The sequence below is a fragment of the Apaloderma vittatum genome, unplaced genomic scaffold (assembly GCF_000703405.1).
Source record: "Apaloderma vittatum isolate BGI_N311 unplaced genomic scaffold, ASM70340v1 scaffold9890, whole genome shotgun sequence".
Classification (NCBI taxonomy): Eukaryota; Metazoa; Chordata; class Aves; order Trogoniformes; family Trogonidae; genus Apaloderma; species Apaloderma vittatum.
The window spans coordinates 40,360-51,805 of record NW_009692880.1 but is presented as its reverse complement, the minus strand read 5'-3'; the positions used below and the strand labels follow the sequence as shown (position 1 = coordinate 51,805).

At 50.9% G+C, this 11,446-nt stretch overlaps 1 protein-coding gene across 1 annotated transcript in view; it reads right to left on the bottom strand.

The window, feature by feature from the left end:
* Nucleotides 1-3,269: 3,269 nt before the first annotated feature.
* The window catches only part of XPO6 (exportin 6), a 34,345-nt gene continuing 26,168 nt past the window's right edge, over nt 3,270-11,446 (bottom strand). Inside the window, 7 exon segments of the mRNA XM_009872285.1 lie at nt 3,270-3,526; nt 4,458-4,688; nt 5,447-5,545; nt 7,270-7,431; nt 7,860-8,031; nt 8,659-8,773; nt 10,367-10,522. Coding sequence (XP_009870587.1) covers nt 3,425-3,526; nt 4,458-4,688; nt 5,447-5,545; nt 7,270-7,431; nt 7,860-8,031; nt 8,659-8,773; nt 10,367-10,522 — 1,037 coding nt within the window. The 3' untranslated portion in view covers nt 3,270-3,424.

The following is an 11,446-nucleotide window of genomic DNA, read 5'->3' as shown; positions in this document are numbered from 1 at the left end:
GCTCCGGAGCATCTTCCCGGTACAGAACACCCCTGTACAGAGCATCCTCCCGGTGCGGGACATGCCCGGGCCAGAGCATCCCTCCCTATGGTGCTCCATAGGCAGCACTCCGAGCGTTCCCAGTCCTGAGCAACCTCCTTGGCACCGAGCATCCTCCCGGTATGGAGCATCCGAGGATAGGATGTAGCCGTCCAGAGCAGCCCCAGCCAGGTCCCGCACCGGCTCCCAGCCCTGATGAAGAGCCGCAAGGGGAGCAGCCAGGTCGATGTCCTTCCCTGGGACACTGGGCTGCCCTGGACGGGTCGTGGGGGCTGGGGAGGGAGTGCAAGATCCTGGGCTGGGGTACAGAGACTCCTTCCTTCCCCAGCCTGAGCCAAAGGAGGAAGAAAAGCTGACTTTACGAAGCAACCGAGGCAGAGCCTGGGGCACAGGAGAGCAGTGGGGATGCTCCTCTTCACAGCATCACTCCAGCTCAGATTCATTTTCCTTAGGGTTGAATGAAATCGTCCAGAGCTGTGCCTGCTCCCAAAGGGCAGGTACAGGTGGGGGGAGCCTTGGTTCTCTGGGGGCTGGTTTGTGCAGACCCCACCCTGGGAAATCACCCCTGAGTGAGCTGCTCCTAGATCCCAAACACCCAAGACATAGCTCAGGAGAGCAGCTTGACACGTTGCTACTGATACATCCACAAGTTCATGGACAATACTGGTGGCCTCAAAGACAGTTTTCCAAACCCACGATAATTTGAATGAGTCGGGGAACATCCCCAACATGTAAAGTGATTAATGGGTTGCAAGGTCCGTCCGGGGGACCTGGACTCGACTCTGGCTCCACCATGCACTTGGCTCCTTGAACCCCAGCTCCTGGGGCTCACCCACACACCAGGGGCCAGCACCAGCCTGGAGGGGGTCCACAGGAGCTCCTGGGACATGCTGTGCTCAGCACTACTGCAAAAACACCCCATGCCGCTTCCCCTGGGGCAGAGTGAGCAGCAGCTCTTGCAAAATACATGTTTTGTGGGCCTGAAGCTGGTGCCACCCACCCAAAGTGGGGTCTCGAGGTGAGGAAAGGCCCTTCTCTCCACATCTGCTGCACCAGGGCTGGGGGTACAGAGGAAAGAGTTTCTTTGGAGAAGATTAATGCAGCCAGATACATGCAGTATTTAATGGGTATTCATCCAGCAAGCTGCCCTGCTGACCCAGGGTGCTGCAGGCAGCCCTGCACTTCAGGTGATGATGGCTGGAAAAGAAGAAACAGCTTTTAGTACACAGGGCAGTTGGTTGCACCTTGGGCTTTGGCTGTGTTCCAGATGCTGCCCTTGATCAAGGGAAAAACATGTACTTTCACCCTCTGTCAACCAAACGTTTTGCAAGAAACAGAAGCAGCACCAGCCCTGAGAGCCATGCTGGGAAGGAAACTGTGCCAGCAGCAGATGCAATCCCCTCAGCCCAGCGCTGAAGGAGGCTACAGCCAGGGTGGGTGGTGGAGGACTTGAAAAGCTTCAACATCTTCTCCAACCTAAACAATTCTTGCATTCTCCCACTGTGGCCTGGACACAATTGCTGCGAGCGACCATGGTGGAAGCTCCTGAGGAGGCTCTGTGGTGGACAGGTGTTTTCATACACCACCAGGAATAAAAAGGACAGAGGTGTTTCAAGTGCGGACAGCGAGGTACTTTTGAGAGCTGATGGCTTTGAACCATGTGCTCCTGGTGCAGGTTCTGGCTGGCAGGGACCTCGGCACCCTTCCCTCTCAGGGGAAGTAGGAGCTCTGGTCTGGTGGCAGATCACCACCCACCTTCACAGTTGGCTTCAGGCACCCACAACCTCTGCAGACAGCGGTTCACGGTCCTGGGTCACAAGGGCCACACCAGGTTCATGTGCTCAAGCTGCTCACTGCAGGGTATGAAGCCCAAATATCAAACTGCTCCCAGTTGAGACGGCCCATATGCCAGGCTCTGCCTGTACCCGTTATCCAAACAGCATACATCATCTCCAAAGAGCGAACATGCACACCACAGGGTGTTTTTCACAAACCTGTAACTAAAGGAACCACATGCGGGCACCTCACTCAAGTCCACCTCTACAAACATTTATGGGAGAACATCTCCTCCAGGCTGTTCCCACCACCCAGCCCTTACTACAGCTGCTCTCACAACTGCAGAGAATCAAGACTCAGGTAATGCTCTACGCTAACTCCCTGACCAGACACTTCAGGGGAAAAAAAAACAAAAATCCTTCCCAGCTGCATGATCAGAGATTCACAAAGCCCACAAACTCTGGTCCTTCTGCTCAATGGTCCCGATCAGGTCGCTCTGGCCTTCAGCTCAGGCCTCCTGTGACACACCACCACCAACATGAGATTTTCCTCCTGTAGGCAGCTCTTCCTGAATTCAGAGACCCATCTCCTGGGGGGAACGAACAGATGACCATCGACCAGCACAGCCAGTAACAGAAAATACCAGGGAGAGGACAGCGGAGGAAAAAGCCAACATTGACTCGCACCAGCTCAGCACCTTCCGACAGGAGCTGCGGGACTTGTCAGGAGTCTGGCAGGGGATTTCTGCACCCAGGCCACAGCACAGGCGATGCAGAGACCTGCTGCCAGTTCTCTTGATGACGGGGAGAGGCTGTGGGTCAGTGCCTGCATTGCAGAATGCATTTCCATCTAGCAGAATGGCTTGGTGAAAAGACACGCCTCCAAGGAAACTAAAACAAGCTTCGAGTTATTTAAAACAACAAAGTAAGCACTTTATTTCCATTAAGCATGTTGTTTTAGTATCACAATGGAATGATGAGAAAACTTTTTTTTTTTTAAAAATAAAAACAACAAAAAACAACCCCAGAAAGTCTCTAATCCCCACGAACAGCAGGGAGGTTTTCAAGGCAATTTAAAAACAAAGGGAGTGACAGAAGTGCCAGAACAGTCCCAACATCACGAGACTCCTCCTCCTCCTCCGAGAGGTGGGCAGGGGCAGGAAGGTGGAATGACACGAAGGTACGAATGTCTGAAGTAGTCTTTGGCGCTTCTGCCTCACGTTCGATACGTACACGTTCTCGAGACAACCGCACAGAAATCTCCGGACGCAACAAAGTGCTACGTTAGCAGGACAAAACCCCAGCGAGAGGACTGTCCGTAAAGTTGAGATGCCCTGCGGTTGGGCGTTAAGACACATCCTGCAGACGGTGCTGACTCCAGCTGGGGACCTTTGGGTTGGGAGAGGAGGAAAAAAAAAAGAAAACAAAAACCCAACCCCAAAAATCAACGAAATGAAGGAAGCGTGGTGTGTGAATCCAAGAAGATGTGCCCACGTGCAAGACACTGCGTCCTGCAGGATCGACAAAACCGGGGAGGAGAGAAGGTGGTGGCAAAACGAAACATGGATCCGTTCCCTACAGTGATGAAAAACACGAGTCCAGTGCAGTAACTATAGTTTCACAGTTCCAGGGGGCAAACTGTCATTGCAGAGTCTGTAGTAACGCAGGTCATTCACCAGTCTGTGCACATTCTGGGTAAACGATGGCAGATCCTGGAAAAGAGCAAACAACACGTTGTACTGCAAACAGCAGAACCACCCACAAGCACTGAGTTACAGAGGAGAACAAAAAGGAATGGAGAGGGCCCAACAGCCCACGTGGATTTTTATACAGGAGAACAACAAACCCCTTCCTGCAGAGCGTGAGCCCAGGAAACCTGAGTTTCTGCAGGGCACCTACAGTGAGCAGGGACAGCTCCAGAGCTGCTCCATGGTGGAGCAAACCGCAGAGACCTGGGCGCACAGGCAGGTGTGACACGCACGGTCACGACGCGGCCTGTGTCCCCCAGCGGCTCGCTGTGTTCCCACCCAGGCTTCCAGGTGCTGCACACCCCATAACAAGGGTTAATTTTCCCAAAGAGCGATTTTCTTCTTGGGTCTATTGATTTTCTCGAGGCTCCTTTCCTATCCTCACCTTTCAAATCCCCATCATCTCCTATGGAAGAGGAAGCACGCAACAGACGAGCAAGCTTCAGCCACAACCTGCTGCGCCGCCGTGATGCTCCTCAGGGAGGTTACAGACCCCCCATTTGCTTCACACTCATGCAAAGGGTTTGAAAGAACTGAGCCATTGCAGCTACTCTGCTGTTGTCTTCACTGTAACCCTCAAATGTGTAGAGCAGCTGGAGCAAGGTTTTGGCAAGGATCTGAGTGTCCTGCTAGAGAATGTCAGTCTACCCCCATGAAAACTCCCTCCAGGAAACAGATTCCCTAAGTCCCACAGCAATCAGCTCCAAGAGTCGAGATGGCAGCTCTGCTACCGACACTGAAAAATCCTTGCCTGGGCATTGCCGAGTACAGAAGCGTTTGGAACAAACGGCACCGCTCTGAGCAGCTCGTGGCCGTCTGCCAGCCCGTTCTAGGAGGAAAAACTCCACAAACTCTGGGAATGCTGGCATGGTTGCAGCGTTTCTCCCCTGCTTACCCTGTCCATTTTGAAATTCCTTCCCAGCACGTTCTTCTGGTTCGAGTCCACACCATCACAACTGGCCAGGAACTCGGGGAGAAAGGCCGAGTAGAAACCGTCAAAGTCCACTGAGGCCATGTTGTAGGTGGCGATGCCGATCTCCTCCTGCAACAGGTCGTGCGACTTGTGGACAAGCACCTGAAGGAGCACATTCACGAACTGGAACAGCATGGTCGTCCGGAAGATCTTCTGCACAGCGAGAGAAGCACACGTTAAGGAATCTGCCCAAAGGAACCCCAGCCAGCCGGCACATCGCTTCCAAAGTACAAGTTCAGAAAGGTCAGACTGGGCACGGCTGCATGAGGCCACTTCAACACCAGCAGCTTCCAAGCGACCAGTGGGGTCTGCAAATTCTTGTGAGCCAAGGCAAGATCACAAATGGCTGCAATAACTTTAGAGCTGATGCTAATCGAGCTTAACAGCAAATTTGGCCACATTTGCCTCATTCACCTGACTCAAGCTTTAAACATTGGCACTCAAGCATGCAGCACCGAGTCCCTTTCAAGCTCCAGCCAGTTTTCGCCCCACACAGTGCTCCTGAAAGATGGAGAATCTGGCCAGCACCCCACAACAGGCAGCCCTCAAGGTGATGGGCTGTCCCTTGGGTTGTAACCACAGCTGTGAACTTGAAAGCTCTGCTTTCACAGCCTAACCAAGGGCAAAACCCTGGATTCCAACTTTAATCCTTCACAGCAGCAGCTAATAGGTCTAAACTAGAGGGTTTGGAGGATGGGGTTGTACATGACAGTGGTGGAGACAACCACGTGACAGTGATCCAACACCCCTTCCGTGCTCACTGCAGCGGCATTGGGGAGGTGGTGATGTTGCTCCAAACAGCAATGTATCCATCAGGGGCGCAGCAACCAACCGAAGGCTGCGGCATAAAGGCCCCCAAATCCCAACCTTCGGTTTCCGAGGAGTTTAAAGCTTGATCAACTGGTACCCACCTTGTGGTACAGCTTCTGCTTGGTGTTCAGCGTCTCCAAGTAGAAGAGATTCTGCTTGAATAGGTGAATGTCAGGTTGCAGGAAGGACTGGCCAAACGCCTACGAGCAAAGCAGAATTGAAGAAAAGGGACCGATATTACAATGAATATCAGATCCACCAGACAGAACAACATTGTTTTGGCCACAACAAACCCCTGGGAGCCTCTGCTGCTTCTCAGCGCAGCAAATCAATAGGACAGGCAGTTGTTGAAGTCAACCACGCTGCTGCAAGACCAACAAGAATGAAGAAATTTTACTGCAATGAAGAGCCTATGAACAAAATTTGCTGGACCTCACCAAATTAACCTGGTAGACCTGCACAGACTCTGTGATAAAACAGCTTTTACAGCCTGAGCACCTCTGAAGCACCGTGCAGATGATGTAGGCAGACGAGGTGGGCTCTGTATGGAGAGGGGCAGCAGAATTTTACTGGCTGCTGCTTCAAAGCACCGTGAATGGAAGAGTTTATTTCCCCACGCCAATCATTTATTGTTAAATGGACAAAAACTGCCCAAGTCCCCTCAAGACTGAGCCGGTTTCAGACTCAGATCTCTGGTGGAAACCAGCACAAAACTATGAATATCCTCAATGCAAAGCACCAGCTGCATGGAGAACATTTACAGAACATTAAGAGTTTGGTATCAAAACAAGGAGACAAGCTCACTATTGTCAATCAGCCTGAAGTTAATGCCGAGATTGCCACATAAATAACTTCCGAAATGAGGCAGCGGGGCAAGTTTGGAAGTGAACAGTTTGGAGGTGAAAAGAGATGCCTGGACAGTGCCACACAGGGACCAGCTTAGGCCTCACTCCTATCAAGATCTGCTAAGATAAGGAGAGGCCAGCGAGAAACATGGGCAGAGCTTCTGTCAGGGCAAGAGCTCCCTCTTCACTCCTGTAGAGAAAGGACCCAGTCTCCAGCAGCACTCCCCAATGAGCCAACTCGGTGGAAAGTCCTCCCACCTGAAGTCTAAGCACATGACTCTCTGCTCTGTTGTCTGCTGTCCTCGGAGGAGTGACCCTTTTTCCGAGGTTGAGGAGCACGGTGCAAGTGTGCTTCAGCTTACACTGACATGGGCTGGGGCAAAGGGCCCCACACTGGGTACTCTGACAGCACATCAGGAGACTGATTTTCTTCTGATTTTACTTCCAGTTGCACTACATGTTCTGGGGACAGTTCTTAGATGTAAGAACTGCAAGGGAAACTTATTTGTCCAGCTCTGACTTAAGTAACACACCGAATACAGTCTGTTGTTCTTGAAAAAAATTCAAATTCCCCAACCTGAGAAGATCAGTGCTGGCTCTGTGCATGTACTGGCAGCCCATCTCTGCCTTCTCCAGGGCAAAGCCTACAGGATATCACCCCACTGACCCTGCCCTACGAGGTCCGATGGTACAGCACAGAACGAGGCCACACAAACCAGAAGACAGGAAAACCTTCCTGCCCTGACAATTCATCCTAATGCTACAATCACAAGACTCATAACAGAAATAAAGGGACTGGCGTCAGTACGATATTCTTAGGTCCAGATGTGGGATGTGGCAGGGAGAGGAATTAACATTCTTCCTCGCTGCTCGCTTTCCTGCACAGTGACGCATGGCCCCTCACGAGCACCTCAGCAAGACCGCACTGTGTATACTTCAATTTTCAGCAGTTCCTGAAGGCAAGACCTTACTCTAGGCACGGTCTACCCCCAACACCCCTATGTTTAATGCACTGCCCAAGCAGGGTACGCTCCATTGCGGAAAAAGGTTGAGGACAACGTCGGGAACAGCCGAGTTACCTGCATAATGGCACTGAACTGCGCTTCATTCTCCATCTGCTCTTCTGCTACTCCTCTTTGGACACTAGCCAACACGCTGGATTTGAAGAAGTACCGCCAGTTATGGTGGAGAACCCGGAAAAGCAGCTCGAACAGCTCGGCTTTCACATCGGGAGATGAGCGCTAGGAGGAGGGGAGAACAGACAACTCAAAGCAAGCTCCCGTGCCGGGATCCCACTCGTCCCCAGGGTCCCAGCCCTGGCAGCACTCTGCCAAGTGCCCACCCAGGACCCAGAGCATCAAGGCGTTTCCTCCTAAGGAAGGCACCAAACTCAGCAGCTGTTGGATCATGGTAAGAACACATCACTGAGTTCTGAGTTTTACCCTCCTGCTTCGAGCATGTCTCTAATTTTAGCCTCTCTCGACAATTCCTGACAAAACCCTCCACCCACGCTGCCTCCAGTTCCCGCTGACTAGTCGCCTGGTTCTCCCCGTGCAGAGGCTGACATTTACAGCTCTTGGAAAGCAAAAAAGCTTCAATGCACCCCCTCAGCAACGCCCTTCCTTTCCCCTCTCCCCCTCCCTTCACCCCACGAAACCACAGCCCCTACCTCTGCAATGATGGGGTAGACCTGCTCCATGCACAGTGAGATGACACTGGGTAGAAAAGGCTTGAAGACTTGGCCTGGCTCTTGTACCACCACTTGCAGTATTTTCAGGAACTTCTCCACCACCCGACAGCCAGTGCTGCCCTCATGGAGGATGCTCTCTGCCAACTGCTCCCTACAACAGAACACGGTCACTGCAGCAGAACCCTCACAGTTTGCAGGAAAGCAGATAGTGCCTTCAATCTTGCTCGATTAGCTCACTCGGTTAGAGCGTGGTGCTGATAACACCAAGGTTGTGGGTTCGATCCCCGTTCGGTCCCCATGTGTTGCCTGATCTAGTTGAGAGGTGTCCCTGCCCATGACAGGGAGGTTGGATTAAATGATCTCTAAGGTCCCTTCCAGCCTTGGCCGTTCTATGATTCTATGAATACAGGCAAGGACATTAAGGCACAGAAGGGAGCTGGGTTTTGACTGATCCACCCCCGTCCCCAACAAAAGCGATAAAAGGGGCACCCTCAGATCTTGGGTCAGAGCTAACAGGCAGCACGGGAGTCCAGTTCAGCATCACACAGTGCCAGCAAGCCTGTGGGAGAGCTGAAACTTGCAATGGCACATGTGATTGATGTGCGTGGGCTGGGTCACTTTGGACTTGGAAGTCTTTTCCTCAGATTTACTCCTGGGACATGACACAAAGGGGTTGGAAACGTGACACTCTTCAGGGGCAGGGACCCATTGCACAAGCAGCTTATGGAGCTAAATCATCCCGAGGGATAAGAAAGAAGTGACCAACACGAGACAATACCTGGTGAACATGTTTAGAAAGGTCTGGATGATCTGCTCGGTGAAAGGCACTCCCATCTGCACCCTCAGGCCTTGAAACAGAGTGAGGAAGAAGCTCAACATCTCATCAGTCACATCTAAGGTAAGAACAGGAAAACAAAAAGAGCGTGTTAACATTCAAGCATCTCAGTAAGTCTTCGAGGTGAGATTTGCTCCTCCTGTACAGGGAACCCCATTTACTCTTGGAAATTCAGCAGCAGGGTTGCCATTAGAAACTGAAACCAACAGCCGGTACTACAGGGCTTAAAGATAGTTCATCCATTTCTGAAAACCACCAGGGACAACCAGTACAGGCGGCACCAAGCGACTCAGAACAGATACAACGCCCTTGGTAAGGCCCTTGTTCTGATCTGCCTGCACAGGGTGCTGGGAGAAAGCTCTGGCAACGGTCTGGGTCGACCTCCAGCAGTTACTCCCTGCTCCTACAGGGTTAACAGGAAACAGAAGAAAATCCAAAGCAGCTACATGGCTTGGAAACAGAATCCAGCTTTTTTTTTTTGCCAGGACTGAAAAGATTGGAAGGAACTGAAAAGACCCTTCTAATTTCAGAAGTCATCTTCAGCTGATCAGCACCACACCTCATTCTTCACCAGCCCCAACATGCTTTACTAAATAACCATGGTAAGCTGAAGCTGCTCAACTCCTCCTCTGTACAGCGTGTTATAGCCAATAAATATCAATTGCATGAGACTGCGAGCCTGGAGACAAGAGTTCACGGCATCAGCTTGCTGTCCTGGATCCTCTCTGCATTTCAGCTTTGGTTTCACTGAGAAAATCCCACTGAGCTCCAAAAGTTTTCCTGGAACACCTTGTTCTTCACCAGAGGAGATGCTGTAGTCCTGAGCATCCCGACTACTCTCACGGGATCCCAAAATGTAGTTGCTGGCCACAAGATTGCCAAGTGACAGCCCTGGTTATGTCTCAGAAGCCTTTCTTTTGCAGAGGGTATAAATCCCCCACATCATTTGACCTAACCTGATGAGATCTACAATTTGTCTTCGAGCTTCTGGAGAGAACGTCAATGGCAAACATAGCCAGCCAGGGTATTTTAGAGATTTTTTTTCTTTGTGCGTGCTCAGGATCAGCTCCACTTCATTTCACCACTGACCACAGCGCGGGGCATCTCCATCTTCTGGAAGCGTGACAAACAGCGAATGTCCCCCCACTTCCCTCTTCCTTTTATATCTGAGCTGACATCAAATGCTATGGAATAGCCCTTTGGTCAGTTTGGGTCACCTGGCCTGGCTGTGTCCCCTCCCAAGATGTTGCCCACCCCCAGCCTACTGCTGGGGGAATGCTGGAAAACCACAGCCTCGGTGCTGTGTGAGCACTGCCCAGCAGTAGCCAAAACACTGGGGTGCTATCAACACCCTTCTAGCTACCACTCCAAAAACACAGCATCAAGAGAGCTGCTGTGGGAAGATTAACTCCACCTCAGCCTGACCCAATACGCATGCCTGTAGCCCAGAGGGCAGACAAGATCTCCCTTTCCTGTCCCAGTTCAGCCCAGTCCACCCAGAAGCAGAGAATCATGTTACACTTCAGCGCAGCAACTCCCTCCCCAACCCACTTCACACCACCACCACAAGGACTCTACACTGAGGGACTTCAGGTGCTACCAGCAGGTGATAAAGCTACTCACAGCATTAAAGCCTGTCCTATGGTTATACCTGACTGATGAATGAAAGCTGGGAAGAGGGCTAGTGAGACCTGCACAGATTCTTGCAGTGACTGATAACAGATCTGACGAGACTTGGTGGATTCTCCAGAGATACTTTCTACGATATCTTCTAAAACGCTGAGTGTCTGGTGGATGATCACTTTGGCTGCAAAATAAGAGAGGTGATACTTCCTGCATGTGTCAAAATATACTCAGAGGCAAGAAACAACAAGGTTCACACAAAGTAACTGAAAAAAAAAATAAATAAAAAAAATCTACAAATCGATTCCAGGTTGGAGTCAAAAACGTTCCCAAGTGCACATTCACATTTTAAACATTTAAACGGGTTCAATCTGGTCCCTGAGGCTGCTCACTTTCTTAAATTATCGAGGTTTACTGCCCTGCAGGTGCACCCGCTGCCCAACAACTCCAGTGCACAGGGTGAGGGGAGCTGTAAGGGATATTACTCACAATATGCTGATGCTAAAGAAACACTAACCAAAAAAGCAGCACATTACAACAGCAGAGTATATTGCAGGTTTCTGTTTCTGAAAGGAACAATCAGAGGGACACACAATTGCTGTATAAGCTAACCTGAAAAAAAGCCACACCCCTAAAAGCAAATCTCAAAACATACACAGAAGCTTCCAAAGTTCCCTGGATGCCATCAGTTTAGGGCTCTCCTCCTACATATATAAGCCCTCTACAGTACTTCTCCAAGTCCCAAAGAAATTCTTATTTTCCTTCTTAAGTTTTAATAACCATAATCTTTATTAACACTGCCTCCGGTCAGTGTTTCTAACATGACAGCATCCCACCACGCAGCTCTTAGGTATTCCTAATTTTATCACAGGCTGGATCCCACCTTCCTCGCACGACCGAGGAAAACAATACTTTGATGGAAGAGTTTACAGGCAGCCCAGGGTGAGAGCGCCCTTTAGACACACGGAGAAGAAGGGCCTCTAAAAATAAAGGAAGAAAGCACAAAATATTCCTTTCCTGTCCTCCCCCATATGCTAAATGCATTTTCTCAGCCAAAATGATGATGGGGAAAATCAGCTTAACGTCGCCCCATCAGCGGCTCGCGCTG